Source organism: Anas platyrhynchos, chromosome 8, assembly GCF_047663525.1.
Source record: "Anas platyrhynchos isolate ZD024472 breed Pekin duck chromosome 8, IASCAAS_PekinDuck_T2T, whole genome shotgun sequence".
NCBI classification, from domain to species: domain Eukaryota; kingdom Metazoa; phylum Chordata; class Aves; order Anseriformes; family Anatidae; genus Anas; species Anas platyrhynchos.
In genome coordinates this window covers 23,052,877-23,076,651 of record NC_092594.1, presented here as the reverse complement: position 1 = coordinate 23,076,651, position 23,775 = coordinate 23,052,877, and the positions used below count along the sequence as shown (strand labels likewise).

Here is a 23,775-nt window from a genome sequence, read left to right as displayed (position 1 = left end):
GTAGGAATAAACATTCCCTTCACAACTATAGAAACAGCCTGAATGCTACAACTGGTAGTAGACTAGAAAGTTAAAATGTGAATGCTAAGTAAATAAAATGCAGGGAATGGCAGGGAAAGAAGTTCATTTTTCTTGGACAAAAAGAATCTGTCTCTCCATGTGACTGGACTGTCATATGCTAAAGCAACATCATTAAAAACCCATTGGATGAAGCAAAAAGAGAAACCCTACATACAAGCTAGCCAGGACCATTCCCTGTCCCTCTCTCTTGTAGCAGGTAACTGAGGAACGCTTCCACCAGTGCTCAGCGCTCCTTCCACAAGTTGGGTTTCCTCGTGATCATTAAAACTCAATGTATGGTGACAATGTTGCAATAGAAAGGCACTAATGAGAGCATCCTGCTTCTCATAAGGATTACATTTAATTCCTAGGTTTGATACCAAGGGAATTACAATGAAAGAAAACTTCATTTATAAGACCACTGTTTTGTTAAGCAAACTACTTTATTTCTTTTTTTTAAATACAGTAATATTCTAGCATTCTAATTGTTACCATTTCTCAGTCAATCCAACATTGCTCTGATCATTTCCAGGGAGTAATGCAAGGCACAGTGCCTTACCTGGGTACCTTTCTCACTGATCTCACCATGCTGGACACAGCCCTTCAGGACTATATTGAGGTATTTTTGGGCAATTTTTACTGCATGCATTTGTGTATCTTCTACAGTGCTGTCTGCATGTGTTCCTGTATCTTTCACTGTGTTCTTGTGTGTTTCTCAAAACTGGAAGAATCTGGTTCCAAAAAGAGGAGGGAATATGCATTTTTATTAGCACTGGGAACCATGCGTGAATTTAAGAATGCCATTTATTTCAACAGACAAGCTCAGCATTGCATTTTGTCTTATCAACTTAGAAAGAAAATTTGAAGAAAGAAAGAAGGTGGCATTCCATTATTCTATTTTATTTTTCTAAAACAAGGTTTTAGGTATAAAAATGTTTGTGAAGAATTGGTAAAGCATACAGAATCACAACTTTGGTACTTCAGAGGGATTGCTGAAGTGTTTCAGTATTTACTCAGAGGTATTTGAGCCCTAAAGTGGTTAAAGACTTCTAATTTCTCTTTAGCTGAACAAGCAGAGGGACACCAACTGAGCACAGGAAGGAAAAAAGGATTGCAAGGGAGTCTGGTCATTTAACAGAGGATTTAACTGAGGATGGGCCCAATTTTCAAGTGTTTGTTTCAAAGGTTTTTAGACACCTTTGAAAACTGGGCCCCAATTAACGCAGATACTTGAGGAGCCATGTTGCAGGCACTCAGCCTTCATTTTGCTGGTGCTGATAGTTATGATAGGAATGAGCAAATACACTTCAGTCTGAGCTGGTAACTGTTGATGATTTGTTTGTAGTTTGTTTTGCAAACTGCAGTAAGGCAGGCTTGAGTAGAGCTGCTATATATCCATTTTCTTTTTGGCACTTTCCCATTTGTCTGTGCTTTGTGTTGAGCTGGTGTTCCTCAAGCCTGCTGGAACACTGCTAAACTTACAGTATAGGCAAAAGCCCAGTTTGTTTTTTGCATGCATTTTAGGCCATGAGAACAGATATTGTTTGGAGACTCATATATATATGAGTGCTGTGGTTTCTACCTGATTGGAAAACAGGTATTTTTAGAAGGTCCTTCCACAGGGCAGGTCTGTGCTTTATGTTAGTGTAGCTACTTCATCCTGTTTGTGATTAAATTCAGCTGAGCACGTGCTCTTCTACTCTGATCCTTTCTCTTTGCTTCCAACAGGGTGGCCTGATTAATTTTGAGAAGAGACGAAGGGTAAGTTGAATGTTCTGTGATTTTTAGTTTACTGATGCCCTCATCTAGAGAATTCTTCTCGTGAGGCCTGTTGTCTTTGCTCAGGTATATACAACAGCTACCAATTTTAATGTAAGTTATTGGTATGTGAGGAAAAAATAGATCCCTGAAATGCTGTGAGCCCACACCAGGCTGTGACAGGTGGTGCAGAAAGAGAACCTTGTTTTCAGATGTGCACAGTAAAGGGAAGAGCTGCAGGCCACTTCCATGGTTTTACATCTGAGGCATACACATTCCCTCACTTTGATGTTCATGGGATTATGTTCTATGTGTATGCCTACGCCTTATGTGTCGAGAATGAATCAGACCCCTGTTAGCATGAGACCTTTGCTTTTCAGTTTGTAAAAATCTTCTGTTTACTGCAATAAACTGTTTTGTAGGTAAAAGGCTGCAGAGTGAACTAGGTGCATGGGACTGGGAAATACATGGTATTAGTCTTTTCTTTCAGCCTGATCCCTGTTGGTCAGATATAAGTAATGCTATGTAGGAGTAGAGGTACTAGGGTCACATCTGTCTGAATAAAGTTGTGCCAAATCTCCGTTCTGGGGCCTGAAAGCAGACTTGGATTTGGCTATGATGGAGTTATTTCCTTCCTTAAAGGATTCCCAGATCTAGAGACCACTTCTTGGACTTGTCTTTTATGTATGACTGCACAGCTCTGGATATCAATGATGAGATACATGAGCTTCTCTTTGGTCATCAGTTCAGCTTCGTACAAACCAGCAGCAAAGCTGCCCTCTGAACCATGCTGAGTGCTCAGCTCCATTGCTGTATCCCAATCCTATAATCCACTCTGACATGAGAAGTTTTTCAGAATTATTTTGGCCAAGTGTGTGTACAAATGGAGTTACACAAGTGATGTTCCATTAGCACACATCAAGGGTAGCATTTTGTCTTTACCTGGTGCAAGTGTGTGTTCTCAAGTTCAAAGCCAAGGAGAGTCGGACTTGGCTTTCATCACAGGCACCCTAACTCTTATCCCTGCTCCCTGGCTGAGAACCACCCAAGTACAGAGCTCTTCTCAGCTCTGGTCCAGCCAGTGCAGGCCTGATACGAGCAGGTGGGGTAGTTTGAAGAACTTGTGACCTGTGTGCTACCCTTGCTCCTGGAGGACAAACTGCAGTGCTGCTGTTTGGCCTGTTTGCACTGATGCTGCACTTGGGTTAGTACTTGGGAAAAGCTCAGTGGTGAAGTATGATTCCTTGTGTTTGTCTTCTAATTTGTGTGTCTTTGATAAAACGTTCATATTTCAATGCATGTTAAGGATGCTGGGGGGGGGGGGAGAAAAAAAAAGGCAGATTTCATTGTTTGTAAACTGATTGTTGAAATAGTTACTTAGCTGAAACTGAAGCTGAGGTCATACTAAGTTTCTCCTGGATCTGTTGTTGCATGTGTTTAGTATATGAATGAGTCTGTTTTTATCTTGTTTTCTAAATAGCATTCCCGTTTGTTTATTTCGTAGGAATTTGAAGTAATTGCCCAAATTAAGCTCTTGCAATCTGCATGTAACAGTTATTGCATGACACCAGACCAAAAATTCATACAGTGGTTCAGGAGACAGCAGCTTTTAACCGAGGAGGAGAGGTAAGGTTTCCACTCCAGCTGGTGAAGCAGGCTTTTCTTACCCCATGTCCACCCGGATGAGTTACGTCAGCTTTTAGATATCCTCTTACAGGAACTTAAATATACTGCTGCTCTCAGATAGTGGAAATATGGAAAATACATCTGCTGGCTGCTAAACAGTTGTAGAAAACCTGTCCAACACTTAGTAGGGTTTAGTTTTGAGATTGGAAATGTGGTTTCTGACTTTGAAATATGAGAGTCTGTTGTGTCTGGCCTGTCTGTCCACCCAGATGCACACTCAGAAGATGATCCCAAGGGATGTTGAGATGCAGTCCCCAAGCGCTGGGCTGCTGGATGCAGATAGATAGCAGGTAGCCACAGCAACACAGACCTCACTGGGCACTCACCAGAGAAATGGATAATGGATCCTGGGTGTTTGGGCTTGCTTTTGCAGTCCTGCCGGGTTCTGTGCTATTGCACACACTGCTAGATGAACCTAATACAACTTATTTACAGCATTTTAATATCTCCATTAGATATTTGAATACCATGCTGCTGTACTGTCTTAGAGAATAAGCACAGTCTTATGCATACTGTATTGTACTAAGAGTTATGGTCAAAAACCAGGTCAGCTTGTCCTAGATTCATGTTAAATAGTTGTTTGCTTGTTTGTAAGCTTTTTGTGTTTTTTTTGTTTTTTTTTTTTTTTTAATAAAATGGTGAAAGTCACTCAAAAAAAATAGTTTTTTAGTCTTTAAAACTATTTTAAAGGATTGAAATAACCCCTTTACTGTGGTAAAATGTGGACAGAGCTACGTTCTTCTTTGTGGGGTTGCAACCTTCTGTGAAGTGGAAATAACTGAAGACTTCTCAAATTTCTTGAATATTGCTACTTTGACATACATAACTAATGGTATTAGCTTTAAAAATTAACCCAGTGGCCTCTGTTCTGCAGTTACAGCCTTTCATGTGAGATTGAAGCAGCTGTTGACACCAGCACCACATCACCAAAACCTCGGAAAAGCATGGTGAAGAGGCTCAGCCTGTGAGTATGACTGGGCTAGTGGCCTTTGGTGTGTTAGTACAAACCAGAATAAATTAAACAAGCAGTACTCATTTCACCAGCTGAAAAACCTGGTCACTGCATCACTTTAAGGAGACACCATCAGCTATAAACTTATAGTTCTGACTGAAGTTGTGCTTTTCTATTGTTATAACTAATCATAAGGCTTATTAATGATGAAAGAGATTAGAAACAAATAAGACTTTTTATAAAGTGTCAAAAGAAGGAACAGTTTTGGTGGTGGATTATAAATTCCGTATCTGTTGTGTAATAAATTTCCTGAATGCAGAAGCAAAACAGAGTAAATGAGGATAAAGTTTGGCCTATCATTAGTCTAATTTACTACACACATGCAAAAACTTCTTGCAGGATTTTAATGTGATAATTAAAGTTGGCAAAAAGGCATTGATAATAGAAACAATCAGCCTAACTGCCTTCAGGTTACAGAAGGAAATAATCATAGGGCCATGGTCCAATTTAGTCTAATACCTTAAAGATTCAGACAGGAGGTGGGTAAAGAACAGGGGCAGGCAGCTAAGCAGACACAGGAAACAAGAGACTAGCAGGAATTCAGGGAAAGCTACAGGCAAGGAAAGCAGAGATCAAGAGCCAAAGGAAAAATACCTTAAAAGAGAGCATTCTGAACCCGATGTGACAGGAGATATGAAGAGACTCCCACGTATCAGTGGCATCATCAAAATGAGGGAGAAAATGAATTTAAGAGCACTTGGTTCTTGTACTTGGCTTCCTCATTAGAACGAGCAGCCATTCATTTCAGAGTAGCACTACTGCAGGTTAGGCTCTGAAAGAAAAAAGATTTTTCAATCAAGAGTTTTGTGTTCTGATCTGCAAAACAATAAAAATGAAACATGACAGCTGTTTGGAAAGTGTTTTGTTTAGTCCATGCAAGTTGGTTGTTGTAAGTTTTGAAAGCAGTGCCTCAACTCTCAGTGGCCTTGCACAAGTCTCTCTTTTGGTGCATGCCTAAATTGTGCGTACCAATCATCACTGTTGATTAGGCTCTCATTTCTGTGTGTCAGGGCTCTAGTATTTTAATTTACTGTACTATCAACTTTGTTTGCACTGTGCAGTCTTTGTGTAAAGAACTGTTTCATCTACAGTCTGAATGTATTTTGCAAATAAATACTGCAGAAAAGACTGCCATAATTTATCCTGGAACGACCAAGTGACACTACTCTAAATTGTTTTAAATAATTAACTGCTTGCTGACATAATATCCAAGTCACCTTGTGTCTCTGCCTTGTATATTATACAAACTTGTTTCCTTTGACACTCCTTTAAAATTACTTGACCCGCATTTAGAAATGAGTTTCGGAGAGGGAGAGCCTGTAATTTACACTTTCCTGTGATCTCCTCATTGTGTACGTCTGTTTAGACTCTTAGAGAGAAACTGGTATCTGTGGCACCTTAATTGAGTGAAAAAAATTTGCAGCACAGATGAACCTGCCTTTTGAAGACCTTTCCCCAGTGTATGGCCTACATTACCTGTCACACGCATTTTCACTTACTTGCAGCGACTGAGTATATCTGGAGCTGACCTGTGTCAGAGGAACAGGGCTGTGACAGCAGCATGCACAAATCAGTAAGGCAGAGCAAGCTGCCAAGCCTCTTAAGTAGGTTTGTAAATGTACGATTTACAATCAATCATTTTCTGGCAGTCCAAAATTTAAAAAGACTGAAAAGAAGCCTCACTTACGATATTACGGCATTAGCTCTCCTTTTGGTCCTGCAGCTGGAACTTATGGCCAAGAAAGTATTGTGTTAAACAAACTCTCTTGACAAATCATATAAACAATGTAGAGGAAATGAAAACAATAGGCCACTCAAGACAGAAAAACAGAATGGTACAAAAGATTGTGAACCAAAGGACAGCTGTGTTCAACCCAGCTCTGTTCCACTTCTACTCACTGACTGTTATGCTTTGTCTTCTATACTAGACTGTTCTTAGGTTCCGAGGTGATCACCAATAGTACACCCACCAAAGAGCAACCCAAGTCTACTCCAAGTGGGAGCTCTGGTGAAAGCATGGACTCGGTCAGTGTTTCATCGTGTGAGTCTAATCACTCCGAGTCTGAGGAAGCTTGCATCACACCCATAGACACTCCTGATGAGCCTCAGAAAAAGGTACAGTCCGGGACTCATTGCTGGCATAAATTACACCAAGACAGACTGTCCATACTGCGGGGAGGAACTAGATGTTTTCCCAGGCCTGTTAGTCCTGACTAGCGTGCTGCTTTCAGTGAGAAGAGAGAGTCTAAAAATAAATGTGTAAAAATGGAAGCAGTCCAGTCAGTTTTTGTATAATCCCTTTTGTGTTGCCAGGATACAGGGCAGATTACAATTTTCCTTCCCTATAACCATATTTTCTTATGGTGCCTGATGATGTTTTTTTTTTTGTTTTAGATGAGGCCCTGGAAGAGCATGAGGTTAATTTTTCTCTTAGTCCCCCACCACACTGTTTGAGAGGGATGGGGGCAGACTAGCAGCATTTCTAACTTGGAGCAAATTATAAAGGCAGGAAAACAGCAGACAGGATCTGATGGAGGTGATCCACAACAAGGTCTTTCCTATCAGCAGACACTAACTTTTTCATACAAAAATGCTTTGAAGACCTTTTTAGGGATATTTTGGTAAGGATGTTGTATATTGGTATATTGGGTTTTAGCTGATGGATATTTTAAATTAAATTGCACTTAATGTTCTTAAATCAAATGGAAGTTGAGGTTCCAGACATTGGCATACACCTGAACTATTCAAATAGTTTAGCTGATTAGTTGTTACAGTGGATTTGATGAACAAGTTGGAGAGGCAGTAGGTCCTGTCAGCAGGTTTTGAGCAAGGCAGATGAAGGGAAAGGTGAAACCCTGAGCAGTAAGGGAAAAAGGAGTCAGAAAGAATATTCAAAAAACAGTGGTGGTGGGGAGAGGGGACAGGGAGGTGGGACAGTGTTTCATACCAATTTTGAGTCCAGTTCCTCATGTAAAGGCTGGGACCTGCTGCAAAGCAGCGGTGGCACGGCACTCTGCTCTTCCCACATCTGTCCCCAGCTGGGAGCCCAAAACTTCATTTCATTCGTTGTTTCTGCTGCCACCTCCTGGCCTGCTCTTCCTGAGAGCGGTGGGAAAGCAAGCAGCACACAGTGTCCAGTACATAAACCTGGAAGGAGGTTTGCATTAAAACAGTAAAATTAATCAAGTTAATTTTTTAGAGGTGTTGAATACCCCTGCCAGGCTGGAAAAAGTGCAGATCACTGAGGTTCTGTACGCACCTCCTGCTTTCTCAGCTTCTTCCTCTAGAATGACACCTTGCACACATTCAAAATGTAAAGTTTCTGTGTTTTTTCTTTCTTTCTGTTGTACAGCTCTCAGAATCCTCCTCTTCCTGTTCCTCCATCCACTCCATGGACACGTCTTCCTCAGGGGTGTCATCTTTAACCAACGTAATTTCATCCCCTCCCTTCTTGTCCTCCAACCCCAAGATCCACAAGCGCTCTATCTCTGTGACATCCATTACCTCAACAGTACTGCCTCCTGTTTACAACCAGCAGAATGAAGATACGTGCATCATCCGAATCAGTGTGGAAGACAACAACGGCAATATGTACAAGAGCATCATGGTGAGCAGTGTGGAACAGCAAACTACTCTTATCATTAGTGAAGTTTTTCATTCTGGGTGATTGCTAAAACACAAAGTGTTTTTTTTTAGTTTTGAAAACACCTGTTTGCTGAGCCAGCTAATCAGAACTGTCTTGAAAGTAAAAATGACAAATGTTAAAAATCAAAGTATGTTGAGCATGGTATAAGCAAGAGGTTTGAATATATAGTATTGTGGCACTATCTAATCTTTAAATTAGGGCTCTTTCTGGCCCAGGATGCCCCTCTGCCCCTATTGACTAACACCTTCACTACTCCCTGCTGCAAGAGGGAGGCAGTGCTGCATGCAGCTGTAAGGAGTGGCTGAAAGGCTGCAGCTGTGAGCACAAAAGCACCAGTTCCCACCTTTCCCTTGATGCAGTTCCACAGATTGACACCGGCAGGGCCAGGCCAAGAGCAGAGAGAGTGCAGGGCCTGGGGTGATGTGACTTGCCCACTGCTGATCTCTCCAGGCAGATCAGCTGCCTAGCAAATTCTCTTGGGTCCCTCAGGCCTTTGGAAAAACAAACAAACAAACAAAAAACTTTTTTTTTTTCCACATTCAGCTATTTCACAATTTTAGTGGCTTGACCTCTCCAAATGGCAAAGAGCAGTTCCCTGCGGGCCTGACACATTCTGCCACCAAGAGACAAATCTTACCTTTCTGGAGCAAGCCTTGTGTCTGCTCTGGACACAATGCACCTCCACAGCAGACAGTACACTAAGTTACAAGGCCAAAATTCTCTGCAGAATGTCAGAGAAGGTATTTAGCACATGACACTCCAGATTAACTGATGTCTGCAAACAACAGATGGGACAGTTATTTATGTGGAATTTATGGCTAGTAAGAAAAAAAACCATCCCAGAGCGGTTGCTCAGAGGAGCAGCCACTGATTTAGTGCTGTGTCTGCCAGTACATTATCTGTCTCCTTGAATTAGAAAAAAACACCACCACCAAACGTCACACATATCATGTCTTAGTATCTACTCCTTCACTACTGATCCGGTGTAATTTATCAGTTCCCTAAAATCTTTTGCAAGACCAAGTGGGCTACAAAAGGACAGGCCTTTAGTAATCATTAAATCATTCTCTAATAAGCAAGTAAGCAGAATTTCTCATTACAAATCTATTTTTCCAGCTAACTAGCCAAGACAAAACTCCTGCTGTCATCCAGAGAGCTATGTTGAAGCACAACCTGGAATCTGATACAGCTGAGGAGTATGAGCTCGTACAGGTCATCTCTGAGGATAAAGGTAGGGAAGCAGAACTCTGGTGCTGCTTGAAAAATTATGCTTCATTTTGAAGGAAGGGGTGAAATGTGAAGCAACTGTGGAAATGCCACAGACATGTTATTATAGCTGCCAGTGAGAATAAACCCCAGATAACTGATGTGTGGGGGTGGTTTAGCACAGCCCGTGTCAGCACACCACTTGCTACAGGCAGCCCTGTGTGTGTGTGCCGCAATGGCAGTGCGCCCTACGGAAGCGCAGCTGCTCACACTCCCTGAGCACAGTCTGGCCCAGGGGGCTGCTGGCAGAGTCAGGGCAGCCCAGGGCCCTGTGGCACTGCCGGCCCTGCAAGCAGGTAGTTTTTGGCACAGCCTCCTCCGGGAGTGGCTGCCAGGGCCTCTGCCCAGCTGGACTTGGTCTGGGTCTGGCCTCCATCTCTTGTCCTCCACAACCTTCACCTGCTTTTTTTGTGGGACAGCTGAAGAGGGGCAGCAGAATAAGGAGAGGGGGCAGCACTGCCCCAGCTGTCAGTGTGCGCATCTACTCACCGTGCTTCCCTTGCTTCCCTGCCTTTCCTCCTGCAGTTTGCAATACCACACCTTCACATGCGCTCTTGTCCCTTTTTTGCAGAGCTGGTGATACCAGACAGCGCCAACGTGTTCTACGCCATGAACAGCCAGGTGAACTTCGATTTCATCCTGCGGAAAAAAGCTTCAGTCGATGAACAGGTGAAAATGAGGAGTCGGTCAAGCCTGACCCTCCCCAGAACTGCCAAACGGGGGTGCTGGAGTAACAGGAACAGCAAAATTACGCTCTGAGGGGGAGCAAGGCCACACCAAGGCGAACTGAATGAGGACTGTACCTTTGCTACCATCCAGTATTACAGAATTGCAGCAGATGAATGTGTCAGTATTCAACTTTGAAAATGTTTGAGACAAATGCAAAGTGAGCATTTGGTAGACCTACAGCCAGAAATGTGCCTCCCCTGGAGCTGGACAGACTTGGATTTACGAGACAGCCCAGACTAAGAGTTTCGTTTTGTTTTGCACATTAGTCTAGGAAGGTGAGAGCCCCATTTAGAGGGGAAAACAGGACTGCAACGTTTGTCTTCAGAATACCACATACGCCTAACTTTTCTTGTGAAAAAACATTTTTGTTTTGCCAGTATTACAAAGAACAAGAATGCCTAAATTTATTTTTATAAAACTGGAGAAGAAAAGCCACAATGCAGTTCTGCCAGAACCAAGCAGGAGATCCCGGCCAGCCGCCAGCTGCCTGAGGGGAGCCCTGGTTTGCGGAATGTGTGGGTGAACTGGGTGCCACCAGCCACTGCTGCCTCCGGAGGCATTTGCATTCATGAAAAAGCAACGTGGGTATGTCCCCAAAACACTCATCTCTGGAGAAGGAAGAAGTAACTGCAAGTGCGCATATTGCTGTCACACTGCTGGCACCCTTCTTTTTTGCACTTGTTCAAAGCCAGAAAATTACCCCCTTTTTATTTTTTTCCCCCAAAGAACATTAAGAGAATGGACCGCACTTGCTTGCAGATGAATGTCATGATTTGTTAATGACCAAGGCAACAAACACTACGTGTATGGATCTGGGGCTTGTCGTAATGCCACTACAGTGCGGTTTTCCTTTTGCTTTGCTAACCCCTCCAACAGAACCTGATGCCTTTTGCATGTACTCTGAACTGACTGATGTACCTCTTTGTAATGTGCAATCACTTTTCAGGAGCAAAATTTTGCCTGCATTAATCCAAGTGTCATTCCACGAGAGGCAACTACAACCCTTTTATTTTAAAAGTGGATATTGAGAGGAAATAGCCAGGTTTTTAGCATTACCCCAACCAAACAGAGATTTTATATAGTTGTAGCATTATTATGCATAATCTCCAGCCACCTCTCTTGCTCTTTATATACATCTATTAAATGGATTTCCTGACATGGTACATTCTTTCAGCTGGAATAAAGAATTTAAGCATCTACTCTCTGTGAAACTTTAAGTAACATCTTTCTAGACTCTCTTCCCAGAACACAGGCTTCCTTGAAAGGACAGAGGTTTGATTTTAAAAAGCCATAATTGACACATTGGATTGTAAACAGCCCTCACAGAACAGACTGTCTTTGAGATACATTAGCATTAGTTAAAATAAACTCAAATACTGAATTTTACACATACCTAAGGCTTTTTTTCCACCAGTTCTGTAGCTGCCATTTTCAAAACTGGGCTCAGATTACTTTAACAATCAGTGATAAACTCACGATACAAGAAGCAGTGGGTTGTGCTATGTTCTCCACTACACAAAGATGTGACTACGTGATTGTGACCTCTAGGCACAAGTAGCACCATACAGGCATAGCCTGAGTAGTTCAAAAACTCAAACTATTTCTGGTGAGAGAGTGAATTTATAACTGAGCCTTAACATTTGCTCAGAGTTAGCACAATTTTACAACAGAAATTGTTTTTCTTCACATTATTGTGTAAGTGTGCATTGATGTCTGTACTGTATCCTTTGTAAATTACAGCGTTGCTAACTCTGAGGGTGCATGCCCATATTATGCTGAAAGCGATTTTTAAATGACAGCCCCCCTGCCCAAAAAAAAGGTTATATATTTTAAAAAAATTAACTGCTTATCTGTAATCTTTATACAGTAAGTATATAAACATTTTTTCACTAATAGTTGTCTGAAGTTAATCTACTTTCTTCTATTTTGACTCCTGCATTTAAAACTTTTTTTTTTTTTTTTTTTTTTTACGTTTCACACCACCTTCCATCACTGTCCCATCTTTAACATAATCACATTTATTGTTTTAACTGTTCTCAGCTTTCTCCAGCTCTCACAACCCATCTGCCATTCACTACCTGGAAAGAGAGCGTTTCAGCTTGTTCTTACCTTTAGCTGTAACTTTTTAGCTACAATCTTCCTGCAGCGTTGTTCCACTTTTCGACATCCCCCTAAGCAGCAGTTCTGTATTGTTTGAGACCACCACCAGGATCATAGTAGTGCTTTAAAAAAACAAATAATCTTACAATGACAGCTTCCGAGTCACTTCTCTCTCACCCACATTGCCCACTGAGTGGCAGCAGCTGCACATGAACCCTCCATGGTCACACTGCAGGAATGCAAGGAACTTGCTGAGGGCTAGAGGTAAATGTTAGCAAAGCAAAAGCCTTCCCAGAACATCCACCACAAACACACCAATCTGTTGCTTTCTATGGAATATTTTATACTGTTTCCTAAGCTTTCTGTTTAATGTTTCTGTTGCAACTAACTGGGGAACGTTGACTACACACAAATTTTACTTTTCATAACCACATTCTCTTTTGGGTCACTGAATGATTTCTGCAGCAAGCTACTACAAAAAAAAAAAAAAGAAAAAAAGAAAAAAAAAAAAAAGAATGTTTTGAGTGGTCCATCCTGGCCCCTTTTTCACCACCATGCCATGTTTTCTCCTGGCCTCAGAACCCTTTGCTGTTGCCACCTGCACAACAGTACAAAAAGGGGCGTTTGTATCACAGCTGCTTTGCCTCTTACCCTCCTGGCTCTCCTGCAGCTGACCTGCCATTCTCATCGGGCAGGATGTGTAAAACTACCGGCAGCCATCTGCCACAGGCTATGAGGTGGGGAAGTCCTTTGTCACTGAAGAGCCACACACATGTTGCAAAGCAAAGGCAAAAGAAGGAATACTCCCAATTTATGCTGCACTTCTTTCTTTTTCTCGTTAAACTACCTAGGGGTGGGGAGAAAGGGGAGATGGATGCAGGGTTAGGAACCAACAGCAAAGCCTATTTGGCTTCCTTCAGGATAAACACAATATATTTGTGAACTACGAATTTCGTATCGCCCTATTTTTCACTATAAACAGCACTTCTTAAACAAAAGCAAAGACAGAGTTGTTAGGTTATAAGCAGTCTTACTGCAGATAATCATTTTTAGGGCCTGTCATTGTAACCTTTCTTGCAAACAAGCTGCTTTTTTCAGCTGTCATGCTACTTGTTCTTTGTCAAATTTGTTTCTAGCTTCCTCTGGTCTGTCACCAGCCCCATCACAGTAGGTACTTGCTGGGTGATTTTCATCAGCTGGCGCCTCCTGGGGCTTAGCACAGATGTTCCACAGCAGAGCAAAAACCTGATGTGAGGAAGGGAGAGAAGGAAAAAAAAAAAATCCTTCCTTGCTTCCCCAAGCTGCCTGGCAAATTCCTGCCACTTAAGTTCTGCTAACAGAAACCCAGTTGCAAGCTGCATAACGGGCATACAGACAACAAGGGCTGCGCTCTCCTCACCCTGCAACTTCATGTGCTGAATCCCAAGCCTGACCACATCTGCCTGCCTGCTCTGAGCCAGGCCTCCCAAGCGCAGGGCTGCAGCACAAGGTACCCCCTTGCCCATGCAAGACACAGCAGGGACACCCCTTTCACGCTTGCACTGTGCCCCAGTGTCCTGCACTGCCCACAGCAAACTAGGGTCTCAGCCAGACAGGAGGCTGCTTCAAGCTGGCTCCTGCTTCCACTCATTTTGAAGCTCATGACATTAGGCAAAAAAATAAGTACGTGAAAAGTGGAAAAACAGCAGAAGTGTTTCAAGTGGCTCCTGTGTCTCCAAAACACAGCTCATTCTGAGTAGGGCAAAGCCTGAGCACCACCTGCCAAGGAACTGAGGCAAGAAAAAACAGCACTTGTCATAGCAGGCAGAACCACTGCCATCTACCACATCTGGCATGTACATGTAGAAATAAAAAATTGTGTGTGTACACACACACGCAGGGATCTATATGTGAAATAATAATGAGCGAGACTGAGGCCAGGTCTGCTCTAAAATGTATGCATTCACTCCATTCATTCATTATAATTTTCGTTCTTAATTTGTTTCACTCCCCCTCAAAAACACCAAACTCCTGTACACGCACTTCCAGAGTCGACTCAAAGAAAATACACACAAGAAATACAAAAACAAACCCAACCCAGCTGTCGTTTTTCAATAAACTGCTACCACTCGGCTCCAGGAAATCAAAACTAAATAAAACTAAGCTTACCTGAGCTTCCAAAGCACCTCTGCTAGCAGCACCACTTTCAGACAGCACACGCCATGCTTCCAGCTTGGTCGCTGAGAGGCAGCCATGCCCTGGCGGCCGTGCAGCACCCACCGCTGAGCAGAGGCAGCCTCACCCAGTCGCATGGCCTCAACCTCTGCACATCAGCGGGGCTCGCTGTGGAGCACCCGGTGCTCCAACACAAAAGGCTGTATTGGTGATGCAGAGAGATTTATTATTATTATTATTTATCATCTGAATGAGCTACAATAAGGTTAAAGAAAGCAGCGGGACCCAACCTCCATTTCCTGCCTGGCCAGTGCAGCAGTGGCTTCACTAGCTGCCTGCTTGTGCAGGCCTCCCTCAGACAAAACTCCTCCTCACTATGAGCTACAGGATCAAGCCCCCACAGAGGCAAGAAACCATTCTCTCCCCCGACACACAGTGATGCTCCTGCTGCGTGGCCCTGAGCACCCAGGGAAGGGGCAGAAGGAAAGCGTGCTGCCAGGCCCTGCTGTCCACCCACCCTCAGGCCCAGCAGCATCCCAGCCCAGCAAGCGGGTCTGGGAGCTGGGATGCTGCACATGCCCCTATAGTCAGTCCTCTCCAGCCCCCACCATGAAGCACAGAGTACCGTGAGCAGCACAAGCTATGTTTTCAGCCAAGATGTTCGTGGAGGAACTGCTTCAATATAATCATGAAAGGGCAGGAGAAGAAGGGCTGGCCAAAGCAGTGCTCACAAGGGTACGTCATTCCCATGGCTAGAGGAAGTCAGGCCTCGCTCAGACACAGATGGGTCCAACACTGACCAGAAAAGCACACGAGGCTGGAGGAGACACGCAGCATAACTCTAACAAACCTCTGAGGCAGCCACACTGTTAGATTAGGGAAACGCCTTGGTCTTGATGCCACTCACCCATCCCACACTGGCTCACCCGCACTGTTCTGCCAGTCTCAGGTATGCACGCACGTTGGTTAGCAAGGCTGCAGGCCCACAGGGAGTGACACCAAGCTGGGGCCCTGCTCCTCTCATGCACCCTTCCCAACACGGCTCTAGCAGCTACCCAGCTCTCAAACAGCACCACCAAAGCCTGAAGGAATCAGCCCCAGTCCCCAGGGAAGCACAACATAACTGAAAAGCTTCACAACACCGTACTCTTACACATCGCGGCACGTGACAATACGCTGGATGCTCACCAGCGCAGAGATCTACTTCTGAAGGCCACATTAAGCTTCTTACCAAAGTCTCTGGGATCGCCATGGTCAACAACGCTTGAAACAGGTCAGCATTGCTGCTGGTAAAGCAAGGAAGAGGCAGGAGGGCTTGTCAAAGAGGAATAGCCCAGGCTGTGCATGGTGGCACATGGCAGATCTACTCTCCGTACTCACCATGTCGCAGGGCCACCTGCTCCATCCTGAACAGCAGCAGGAACATGGCTTCAAGGCAATAGCTGCAGTACAAAAAAATGGCCAACAACTCCGTGGTACAGTAACATAGCTGAAAACACTCTTGACTCCACTAGCTTGGGCTTCAATGTCTTCCCAGAGCCAGAGTAGGCTTGTTGGAAAATACTTCACTTCAACACAGCTGCGCGTGAGCCAGCCCAGAGGCGGAGAACTGGCCTCCCCAGCTGGGGCCTGCTCCCACCCAATGAAGAGTACACACAGCTGCTTGTCTTGCACCAGGTTCTATGTATTATCAGACCCGCTGACAGGTAATAATAACATGTCTTCTTTAGCCGAAAGCACAATTTTGATCAGTAATTATTAAAACAAACAACAATAAAAAAACACACAACCACACATACTCAACTGTACAGATTAGCCAGCAGGCGAGTCTCCAGGTTGCTAGTGCAGGAGAACATTACCCCCTGCAACAAGTGCCTGCAGGTTGAGACCTGTGCCAGCTAAACCTAAGCAGTGTAGTCCACAATCACCTGGCCTCTAAGAAACCTTTAAAAAAAAAACAACAAAAAACAACATCACACACTGCTGACATGCTAGCCAACGGCAAGTCAGTTTGCTCCTCACTTGAAAAAATATCAAGACAAGTTGCCTTTCCGTCCTGTAACACAATTCTATATCAAGGCTGTTGAGAATGGTACAGTTGACAGCACTGACATTTTGGTCAGTTGTTCTATTAGGATAGCATAAGAAGTTTGTAACCAGAACTGTAAAAATCAAATTTCCTATGTTTGTTTTTGTGGCCTACTTAAACAGGCCTGCAAAAAGGTTGTCAGGCTTTCTTTTCCTGAAGGAATAAATTGGGCAGGGAGAAAGCAAGGCATGTTCCCTTCAGACAGTGCAGAGAAAAACAGATGGGGGAACCACTGCTTTATCTGCTAGTTTCCAAGATTCTAGACATGCCAAGATATCAGTTCCAGACTGGCAGACCTACTGGGATGGGATCTAGGAAGTCTTTAAATTTAGAGGGGAGCCAGAAATGTTATTCTGCAGAAGAGTGATGAAGGAGAAGACACTACACTGGAGCACCGCTCCAGTGCATCAAGCATTTTTGGAAACCCTTTGACAGGGATCCCTTTGAAAAACAAAACCAAATAACCTGAACACTTGCCTGCAGTTTCTCTCAGCAAACAGGGTTACAAAAGCCTACAAACCTACAAGAAGTAACAGTTACACAGCAGCCCAGTTACAGCTATCCAGAAAGGTATTAACACTTGTACACCTCTATATATTAATCTTCATAAATACAGTATTCTACACAATGTACTGTAGAAAGACGTCGTTCAAGGTTTTTGTTTTGTTTGTTTGTTTACAAAAGCTTGCAAAGGCTTTTGTTCAGATCTCTGCCTTTTTTCAGCCTTTTGGAACACTTTTTCCTCCTTCCTCTCCCCGCAGTCCTGGAAAAGCAGCCTGGTAAGCTGTAACACAACCAGGTCCAACCACCCTGCTTTGCCATTCCAGGTAGCAGGAAGGAGACCACACGAACAGCTGCTCTACAACTTTCAAGGGTGCAAAGCAGGTGTGAGGCAGGTTCAGCTGTCAACAGAGCCCAGGGGAAGCAGGCAGTCATAGCTCATCCCTGGAGGATGGCGTGTTGAGAGATGACTGAGGAGGCAGGGCATCCTTGTTCTGGGCGTCACTATGGATCTTGCCCTGCTGCCGGGACTTCCAGGAGTGTGTTCGGTCCCAGTCAGTTGACACGGTCTCATTGTCCCAGATCGTAGAGGTCTCTGTGTCGCTGAGGTAGCCTGGCTGCCCTGTGTAGTGAGTGGGGTAAACAAGCAGTGGTTCTGCTGAAAAGGCTTTCAAGTCTCTGGACTCATAGTATTCCATGTACTTTGCTCTAAATGGGGAAGAAAAATCATCAGAAACAGAGTGAATGTTCATCAGTGCCACTGGTTATAACTTTGAAATGCAAGTCAATCCACTGAGCAAACAGGTCCCGGGGCAGGGAGGTAGTTGCTAGGGTGGGTCTAAAGCAGGTCTGACACTCTACAACCTTACAACCACAAACAACCTACACAAAGCCTCTCTTGCAGACAGGCACATGTCTCAGAACCAGCCTGCAAGCCCTGCACTGGGTGGGCAAAATAACCCCTCTGCAGCAGGTCTGTTACCTCTTTTGACCTGTGTCAGCTCTGCTGCAAACAACCAAAAAGTACAAGGCTTAGCCCTGTTCCTGACCACCCAGGCTACAGAAGTGAGACACATCACCAACTGGTTTGAGATCACCCAGCAAGACCCAGCTCATGTCAACCTGAGCAACAAAGGCATCCTACTTACACAGGGTGCTTGTTGTACATGACCGGCAGAAACTCATCTACTGGCAGCATCTTGCTGAAAGGCTCAGCTCCAATTAGTTTCTGAGCACCTTGGAAAGAGATTGCATACCCCAGGGTCCAATAAGAGTAATCAGCTTCCACGAGGTTCATGACATTGGGAACTGCTTTCTCAGGCTGCTGCACCTGCATCCTTTTCCGTCCAATGTATCTGAAAGGGTGAAAAGAAAACAGAATTTTGAGCTGAAGTGAATCTGAAGCAAATACGACAACTGTTTATTTTGACCAGGACAGGGCAAAGAGTCAATCCAAGAAGTAATCCCTGCTCACAGATTTCTGTCCTGCATCACTGTCAGACTGGGTTGCTGTGGTTGTGCTAGTTGGTAGCTTGCAGTGCAACATCAGATGGAGGGTTTCTCCAGGGGCACTATGTTACTGGTGCTCAGCCTGAAGGATATTTTCAGGCCTGTTCTCACTGGCTCTTGCAGTCTCTCCCAGCTGAGCTGTGAATTTGAGAGTGATTTTGAAAGACCCTCTGAGTCTTTCACAGCTGCGCCTTAACCAAGTCGATGGCACAGCTGTAAAAGACTCGGAGAGTTAGGCTGCCACTGCCCAAACCCCAGGACAGGGCTGTGGCAGCTCCTCTGTCCCAGCAGCATCTCCAAACTGCCCACAGAGGGCAGTGATGCTACCCATTGCAGTTCGGTCACTCCAGCCTGCCCCAGGATGCAAACCTCTCCTAATGGGAAGAGCCCACTGAGAAGCAACTCTGGCTGACACTAACCCTCATCTCTACCACGACACAGTATGTGCGCCCAGAAGTTCCCAGGTGGCTGAGGGCCAGTTACTTACATAAGCTCCCAATCTAGCTGTGCTTCTTCAATGTCATCCATCAGCTTCATGAGCTTCCTTTTAAACTGGTGCTCAAAGCGCACATCGTCCTCGATAACAAGTGTCTTCTCCAGTTCTCTGTTCACCACCTGAAACAAGAGGGTACTGAAATGATCACAGCAACCCATTTGGGCCACTCCTTGCACCCTGAAATTGCTGGGGCCATCTTGACCTGGCAGTACCTTCTAGACCATGCCGGCAGGGAGGCAAGAGGACCACTCACAAATTCATAGCTCAGCCAGGAGAGACTGCAAGAGCCAATGAGAACAGGCCTGAAAATAGGCCTGAAAATAGGCCTGAACTTGCTTCAGCACAGATATAGAACCAAAGACAACAACAACAGCAACAAAAAGAGAGGAGTTTTTTAGTATCATTTGTTCTTCAAAACCTTCCAGCCTTTCTCCTAAACAAATTTGCTTCAAGCATGCTATTGGATGGTCTGCAATTTACATTTTGGTCTGTATTTTGATAAAATTCTTCAAAGCTGTTGGCAAATAGAATACAGAGAAGGGAAAGCTGAGCACTGCATTCAAGAAAAACTTTGTGTATGATCCTCTATAAACTGAGGAAAACATTTCCATGCTATGCTTCCAGAAACCTATACCGTATTTGACGCTCTGCCTTATGACTAGCTGTGTACTTTCCTAATACGTCTGCCCACAGTGCTGTCCTGCAGCAACCCTGAGCACCCAAAAACTTCTTACCTCCTTCCAGATGTAATAGTGACTAAGGAAGCAGCCGATCTCTCCCCTGGTTAGTGGCCTGGAGGAATATGGGTCACGGTAACCCGGAAGCATATCAATGCTGAGAGCTTTGAGCTGACTCGTGTTCAGTGCTCTGGGAAAGAAAGTATCTATCACCATTTAAAAAAAAAAAAAAGTCAATTACAAGTCAGACACAGAAGCAGCACAGGAAATGCTGCTGATGTTCAGGGAAAAGCGGTTTGTCGAGGAATTCTTGTATTTGTTTTGCTCAAAAACCTGAAGAAAAAAAATCTTAATTTACATTTCTAAATCTAACTGAACACTGGAAACGTCTGAAGACAAATGTCTACAGAAAGCTGCAGCCTTCCAGCAGCATTGCCCTTCAAGCATGCCTACCACCATGAATACCTTCACCCCAGCCACCCTCACTTTCTGTGACCTGACTGCTTTGAGACTACCAGTGCTGAAGCTGAAATCAGACAAGTCACAACCACTTTTGCTTACAGACTGTTTCCCTAATACACTGTGTTAGAGAAATCCACAAGGCAAAGCATGTCCTGAGGACAGACAAGTCATACCCTTAATGTTGCCAGTAACTTCTTGTGGGACCATTTACTTGTTAGTTGCTTGGCTTAGAATATTTTTCTAAGAGGTCTAGATGGGTACCCAAGACTCAAGGCCAGTAGATGGTATGTCGGTTCCTAACTGCACCTGAACCACACTGTTCTGGTTCTCTCATGTAGAATGACTGAGGTCAAGAGAAGGAAGAAATAGCAGAACTGCCCCACTTAGACCAGTAGACCCATGAATAAAAAGTGACATTCACCTCTCCCCTCAGCCCACCCTTCCTCACCAGAAGGAAGGTCAGGGTATCCGAGGAGATGGTGCAAAGCACTTAAGCACAATCCACGTTTTGCAAACTTTAGCAACCCCAGCTGAAACTCACTTTCCATCCACAGCCTCCACTATCTTGACTGCAATCTCCTGTTCATAGAGAGTCCGCAGCATCCGATCCCGCCTGTCTTTCCGACGCTTCAGATTGATCATGAAAATCTAGGTTGAAGAGAAAGACATCAGCATCCGGGTATGGGAGGGAGTAAGAACAGGAAGTCCTGATCCACTCTTTTCTAGCAGCCCCATAATAAAAGCAGGTGTTATTAAAATACAGGTGTGTTTTCATTTGAGATTGTTTAGAATTTGTCAAAAAATAGGTTTGGTTTTGAGCTGAAAGGTTAGAGGCTTGTTCTTTGTCCGACAACTTCCTTTTATGAAACAAGTGAAAGTTGGTCTTCAATGATGAATAAAGATGAGAGAAGGACAGCTAGAGCCAAGCCTGTATTTTCCACAGATAAAGGATGTTTTGATTTTTATTAAATACAAAAAAAAAAAAAAATTGTTTGCCAGCTCCAATTCAAGAAGAATGTTGACCCACGTGTCTCTCCACGAAGATGCAATTGCCCATATTTAGGATTATCAGTGGGGTGAGTATAGAAGTACAAAGACACAGTACAGAGAACGTTTTTGTAATTACTTCAGGCATTGAAAATGCTGTTATCCTTGCCAGAGTAGAAAGCCTAGCAAAAAGCCAAGACCTGGAACAGAGATGTCTGGGTAGAGCTCAGTCCAAGCCTGGAAGAAACAGACTCCTTGGTGGAGGGCTGAAGACTGAAGCCTCACTTGCAGGTAAACTGCAGAGGGTCAGGGATATTTTTCAGTCACAGACAGACAAGTACAATCGAAGCCTTGTAGGTTGTGGAGCAAAACCTCATCCCAGTAAGAAGCAGATCAAATTCCAGCCCAGTACAAATGCAAAAATAATAAATTGGATAAATAAAGTGCAGCCACAAAGGACAACATGGAAAAAACCTATGCCAGCTGTGTTCTAAACACAGACACTCAAACACACGTAGCCAAATCAAGTTCAGACTTTACTATACAAGTCATATAAACAGATGTAGCAAAACAAGCATGAAAACAAAGGCTCCCCTGATCACCACAGCTCCCTCAGTCACGGTGCCACTGCAACCCTGGCAGCTGTATACACAAGGGGTTATGGCTCTGTGAAAAATATGGACACTCGCTAATCACTAGCACAGCAGATCCCTCTCCAGCCCTCTCCCCTCAATGCCTACTCTCTCCACATTGTGAGAAAGAGATGTGAGAGGAATTTCTGCAAGGTCTTGGGGTGCTACCAGCATCAGCAATGATCTTTCTAGATATTTTTTACTTAAGGCTGTAGCAGAAAAATGTGGCAATCAAACAGGACAGGGGGACAGCTGCCACAGTAAGGTGGCCACATGTGTGATCTTCATCTCTCAAGGACATACCCAGCTTGGGCTAGAGCCTTGCTCAAGGCCTGTCTCCCTCAGCTGTTCTGGGCTCTATAATGTGTTTCTCAGGTTACAGAAATCATTCTCCTCCGTCACTTCAGAGCAGGAGAGCTTTCCTAAAGGACCATTTTTTATCACAGAATGAAGGGACTGCCAAGCTGCTCTGTAGAGTCAGATTTAGAAGAAACAGGACAAGAAATGAATAATTGGGAAAGAACTAATTGTGTGAAGAGATAATATATTCCAAGAGAAACATCTGGAAGCTCAGCTACCTGGAAAACCCAAGCCCTCTGAGTAATGAATGGGAAGACAAGGACAGCAAATTAAGATTCTTACTTCATCAAATCCCATCTTGTCAGGGTGCTTTGGAGGAACAGAGACATACTGAGAAGGTTCAATGGGAGGACGATCAACTGTAAGAGAGGAGAAATCCCAACCATCACCTTGATGTATGCGCTTAGTTGATATAATGTATCTGCATATGTCTTCATCACTGGGCCTAAAGCCCCGGGAGCTGGGATGTGCAGTCAGGGCAGCAGTGGGTGCAGCAAAAAGCATCCACACTGCACAGCAGAAGGGAGCAATTATGTGCCAAACAGACCTCATGATAAAGATGAGGTTCTGCAGCATCCTTTCTCCATTAAAGATGCAATTTTGCAATTGATGGGGAAGTTGAGGGGTTTTGTGAACAGAGTTGACTCAGCCATGATTACACCTCTATGTAGAAAAGCTGTGGAAATTGGAAAACGTGTATATCAAAACTGTGTGAGAACAGTAAGGATGCAAATTCTCCCAGACTCCCAAGGGGAAGACCTGGGAACTGGCAGCAGAGCTCTACCATCATTAACTGGGGAGCTCCATCATAGCAGAGCACAGTAACTTACTCATAGCTTCAATTAATGTGTGCACAAAGTTCTCAGCTTCTTCTTGCAGCATCTGATGTGATTTCAGGGGCATGGGAAGGAAACCATAGTGCTCACGGTTGCAGATGTACATCTGAATTCCTGAGGGTCACAGAAAAACAGAAAATAAAGTCAGGTCTTTTGTCAGCAGATTTCACTGCTCTGTTGATATACAGCCATAATCAAACTTATACCTGGACTTCAATCTCAAGAGGTTCTGCTTCATCAGCAAACAATTCAAAAATATTCTGCACCTGGGATGGGGCAGCCCCAGCTGTACGTACAGATGGGGGATGCAGGCAGAAGAGCAGCACTACAGAAAGGGATCTGGGGTTTCTGGTCGATGTCGAGCTGATCATGAGCCAGCAGTGGGCCTTGGCAGCCAAAGGGCCGACCGTGCCCTGGAGTGCCTCAGGCACGGCCCTGCCGTCTGGCTGAGGGAGGGGTGCTCTGCTCTGCTCTGCCTGGGGCAGCCTCACCTCAAGCACTGGGTGCAGCTTTGGGCACCACAACATAACAAGGACATAGAGCTGTTAGTGTCCAAAGGAGGGCTATGATGATGGTGAAGGGTCTAGAGGGGAAGAGGTGTGAGGAGCGGCTGAGGCCCCTTGGTTTGTTCAGCCCCGAGCAGAGCAGGCTGAGGGGAGGCCTCATGGCGGCCTGCAGCTCCCTCACGAGGGGAGTGGAGGGGCAGGTGCTGAGCTCTGCTCTCTGGGGACAGCGACAGGACCCTAGGGAATGGCATGGAGCTGGGACAGCGAAGGGTCAGACAGGGGGTTAGGGAAAGGTTCTGCACCCAGAGG

At 44.5% G+C, this 23,775-nt stretch overlaps 2 protein-coding genes across 7 annotated transcripts in view; one reads left to right on the top strand and one right to left on the bottom strand.

Moving 5' to 3' along the window:
- Positions 1-11,357, top strand: part of RGL1 (ral guanine nucleotide dissociation stimulator like 1) — a 75,234-nt gene extending 63,877 nt beyond the window's left edge. For both annotated transcript variants that reach the window (XM_038183154.2, XM_038183153.2), the window contains 8 exons: positions 593-679; positions 1,789-1,821; positions 3,323-3,444; positions 4,379-4,468; positions 6,445-6,631; positions 7,869-8,123; positions 9,279-9,393; positions 10,000-11,357. In XM_038183154.2, coding sequence (XP_038039082.1) covers positions 593-679; positions 1,789-1,821; positions 3,323-3,444; positions 4,379-4,468; positions 6,445-6,631; positions 7,869-8,123; positions 9,279-9,393; positions 10,000-10,187 — 1,077 coding nt within the window. In that variant the 3' untranslated portion in view covers positions 10,188-11,357. The remainder of the gene's footprint in view (positions 1-592; positions 680-1,788; positions 1,822-3,322; positions 3,445-4,378; positions 4,469-6,444; positions 6,632-7,868; positions 8,124-9,278; positions 9,394-9,999) is intronic.
- Positions 11,358-16,074: 4,717 nt separating this feature from the next.
- Positions 16,075-23,775, bottom strand: part of COLGALT2 (collagen beta(1-O)galactosyltransferase 2) — a 148,582-nt gene continuing 140,881 nt past the window's right edge. For all 5 annotated transcript variants that reach the window (XM_072041575.1, XM_072041576.1, XM_027463554.3 and 2 more), the window contains 7 exons: positions 22,955-23,074; positions 22,407-22,483; positions 20,687-20,793; positions 19,741-19,873; positions 18,998-19,125; positions 18,150-18,356; positions 16,075-17,709 (listed from right to left, as the gene is read on the bottom strand). In XM_072041575.1, the coding sequence (XP_071897676.1) occupies positions 17,433-17,709; positions 18,150-18,356; positions 18,998-19,125; positions 19,741-19,873; positions 20,687-20,793; positions 22,407-22,483; positions 22,955-23,074 (1,049 nt within the window). In that variant the 3' untranslated portion in view covers positions 16,075-17,432. The remainder of the gene's footprint in view (positions 17,710-18,149; positions 18,357-18,997; positions 19,126-19,740; positions 19,874-20,686; positions 20,794-22,406; positions 22,484-22,954; positions 23,075-23,775) is intronic.